The sequence below is a fragment of the Olea europaea genome, unplaced genomic scaffold, assembly GCF_002742605.1.
Source record: "Olea europaea var. sylvestris unplaced genomic scaffold, O_europaea_v1 scaffold3439, whole genome shotgun sequence".
In the NCBI taxonomy this organism is placed as follows: Eukaryota; Viridiplantae; Streptophyta; class Magnoliopsida; order Lamiales; family Oleaceae; genus Olea; species Olea europaea.
In genome coordinates, this window is record NW_019253448.1 from 30019 (window position 1) to 33953 (window position 3935).

Below are 3935 nucleotides of genomic sequence, written 5' to 3' on the forward strand. Positions count from 1 at the left end.
AAAATTCCTGGAGCCACTTAAATTAAGTTGTACTAAGCCGTTGGGCAAAAACAATATTTTGTAACAGTAGAGTTGAATCATATGAGATTACCTCATCCACCAATTTATTTGATCTCCTGTCAAATTCAAATGAACTTTCCTGAGTCTACTTTCAATTAAATAGGCCTTTCCTTGTGTTTGTTATCTCGCCCATTCTTTTTCTTGTATGCATTCTCTGGATTCCTCTTTCTATGTTATAAGTGCTGTAGTAATCAGGTTGGTTTCTTCAGCGTCTTCTGAGACGAAGAAAATTGATATTTGTCCAAAAGTCTTCTTCTCGTTCCATTACTTTTCCAGTTATTAGACTTGATGACTGTGGAATCCGATGCTTGAAAGTTCTCACACTTAGCTAATAAAGAGAAATGAACCGTTTGGATTTTAGTACTAGTTGTAATTTTTAGTTTCTAAAAATCAATTGACAGGAAACCTGGTTTCTGACTTGTGACATAGAATGTGTGAAAATTTTGTTTTGCAAAGAGAAGTGATTTTTAGTTTCATATTTAAAGTTCCTCTGGCAACCCCAAACGTATTGTTAGACCAAATTCTCCTGTTAGAATCTAAATTAATTTTCCTACTATACAGTAAGGGTACAGTTGCTGTAGGTCTACCACCAGCTTGGGTGGATGTATCTGAAGAAATAGCTACTAATGTGCAACATCTGCGGGTGAAAATGGCTGAGCTCGCAAAGGCTCATGCTAAAGCTTTAATGCCTTCATTTGGAGACGATAAAGAAGATCAACGCCGGATCGAATCTCTTACACAGGAGATAACTGGTCTTTTAAAAAAATCGGAAAAAAAGTTACAGAGACTTTCTGCTGGTGGGCCTTCGGAGGATTCAAATATCAGGAAGAATGTGCAGGTAAAATCTGATTACTATTTGCTTTATGAATCCTATATTACAATAAAAAGCAAGATTGTAATATTGTTTAAAGCTAAAATTATGTAAATCTATATATTTGATCAAATTGATTGGCATAAACAAGGAGACAGTATATTGTGCGAATCTCACCGCACTTTTTTCAGCGCTGACAAGGTTTTAAGTTATAAACATTTTAACTCTGTGGCGGGAAATGAGGATAAAGATGCCTCGAAGTTCAGTTGGACTTGGTAAAATTTAGTGAGAATCCAGTGACTTGGTGGTGGTGAATTTGATTACGAGTTACTGTATTGTATAACTATGCTCACAGCTATTATCATGAATGAATGACCACTCTTGTTGACAATGTAATATTGCTCATGTTTCACCGTTATTGTCAGTTCTCTCTTCTTTACACAGAAAAATATTGATCACTTCTCATAAATATTCAAAGATCCTTTTGGATTATTGTGCTTACGCCTCACGGTATTGTATATTGATGGCAGCGCTCTCTAGCCACCGACCTTCAAACCCTTTCAATGGAGCTACGCCGAAAGCAATCCACATATTTACAGCGACTTCGGCAGCAAAAAGAGGTGACTGCCTCATTTCATTGGATTTTATATGCTATCAAATTTCATGGATTTATTGGTCTTCTTGTTTATGATTAGAAATGGTTTTTTGGAGGTTTCTCCTGCTGAAATGCTCAATAATTTATTGTACATCAATTTTTTACAGTCAAGAACTCTGTTTCTCCATATTCCTCAACGCATCTCTGCTTATTGTAGGGTCTAGATGGGGTCGACTTGGAAATGAACTTGAATGGGAGCAAATCTAGGAGAGATGATGATGATTCTGATGACATGGTATGCAGATTACCTTCATTTATGTTTGACATAAATATATTTCTTCAATTTATTATTTTCATGCACAGATGATGAGCTAGACGATTATATGATGGCTACATGTTATTCCTTTTCTTGAACCCTCATAATTACAGATTTTGCCTTAATAGGACTGTTTCTTGAATCGATGGGTTCCATAGGAAACGACTTCAGACCTGAACAGAGTACTCTTAAGAACAGCCTAAAAGTAAATTGAGCATGTTTAGGTCAACTATTTAGCTTGAAAGAACTTTCGATCTGTGCGTAAGAAGGAAGCACCAAAAGAAATTGAATGTTTATTTTGACCTTAGTTGTGCTTGGCGACGAATATGATGATTAGATATTTCTTCCCTCCTAGTCTGCTCCTTGGTGGAAATGGAACCCTTAGTTCCTGTTCTAGTGCTAAAATACCATCTTTATCTATTGACAAGCCAATAATCATTTTACTTTACAATCCTTCAAATTTATCTCTGATGCACGCTTTAACTTAATTTGTAATGAATCTATCACGTTTTAGGGATTCAGCGAACATCAAATGGCCAAGTTGAAGAAAAGTGAGGCATTCACTGCGGAAAGGGAGAGGGAAATTCAACAGGTAGGTCAAGAGTTCCAGGTTTGTTTCTTGGTTATTTACAACACTTGAGACATTAATTATCATTTGGTGTATTTTCGTGGAATTTGGTAGGTTGTTGAGTCAGTCAATGATCTTGCCCAAATTATGAAGGATTTATCAGTCCTGGTGATTGATCAGGTTAGAATCTATATGTCATCCCAAAAGCTTCTTATAAACTAAATATAATACCGATATAAATTGAATTTTTTTGTCTCCAAACAGGGCACTATTGTTGACAGGATAGATTACAATATAACAAACGTGGCTGCATCTGTAGATGAGGGCCTGAAACAGTTGCAGAAGGTTCTCATTCTTTCTCTTACCCTCCCCGAGCTTTATCATCGAACCTTTTGTATTCACACTTCTTCTTCATTTTCGACATAAAACAATTCTAATTAATTTTTGTTGGAATCGCAGGCAGAGAGAACTCAGAAACAAGGTGGTATGGTTATGTGCGCTACAGTGCTCGTAATCATGTGTTTCATCATGCTTGTTCTTCTGATCTTGAAGGAGATAATTTTTTAATCAGCGAATGTAACATCTTCATCCGATTGTTCAATCCTCCCCAGCAACTGTAACATGCTCTCGAGAAACATTGTTGAAAGTGAAAGAGCGGGAGTTCCGAGTTTCCCCAGATAAATACACCGTTTTCCGACAAATTTCTTTCTAATTGCATTTATTTTTTTTTTTCCAGTTTTGTTCCGACGAGGGAGATTGCTCCTGGGACTTTGTATAGAACAGTTAGTGTATTTAACAACAGAATTCTGGGGAGGAAATATAAATATTGAATCTTTCTCGAGGAGAATTTTGTAGTTTATGTTCAGATTTGAAGGGATGAGATCCATCCTTTAAGTGGAAAAGGAAACAATCTTCATACTACACATTTTTCATTGTGTTGTTAATATGTTCTTACGCATTTTCATTGCTTATCTTATTATTAATTAGAATTGTGGGTTCGATCAGACTTGACCTGTGGTCGATTTTATTTGATTTTATGCAAATATGACTCGACTTGGGGTCGGGTGTAACTCGAAAACAAAAGGTCGTTTTTTTACCAATTCAGTTCGTCAAAATACAGAGGTTGAGATGATATTGTAAAAGAAAAAGAAATTAAAAGTTTCGTGAAAAATTAAATGTTATTTTACGAGTTTAAATTAAAAATGTTAAATAGTAGATAAGCTGTATTATACTGTCTCGTGTTCGTTTATTTAAAAAAAATAAACATAACATTTTATCGGATAAAAATATGCATTTTTTAATATTAATACATATGTAATTGTAAATAATTATTTAAATAAATCAAATTATCCAAAAATCTAAGAAATTGTATTCAATAAAATGACCCAACCAGTCTCACACGCACACTCAATCTCTCTCTCTACAAGCACGTTCGTCTCTCTCTGTTCGCCGCCGGAGGGTCTATTACTTAAAAAAGCATTTATTTTTCTATTATCCCCGTAAAAATAGGTGGATTTGATAAAAAATTCTAGTAAAACAATGATATTGATAAAATAACCTCCCTTTAATATTTTTTGGTCAAATG

The 3935-nt window shown here is 34.9% G+C and overlaps 1 protein-coding gene across 1 annotated transcript; it reads left to right on the plus strand.

The window, feature by feature from the left end:
* Positions 1–6: 6 nt before the first annotated feature.
* LOC111386164 (syntaxin-43-like) lies at positions 7–3275 on the plus strand. Its single transcript, XM_023010618.1, has 7 exons — positions 7–898; positions 1402–1491; positions 1684–1761; positions 2297–2374; positions 2465–2530; positions 2615–2695; positions 2810–3275. Exons 1-7 carry the CDS (start codon positions 491–493, stop codon positions 2915–2917), a joined length of 909 nt encoding a protein of 302 aa, XP_022866386.1. The 5' UTR covers positions 7–490; the 3' UTR covers positions 2918–3275.
* The last annotated feature ends 660 nt before the right edge of the window (positions 3276–3935 follow it).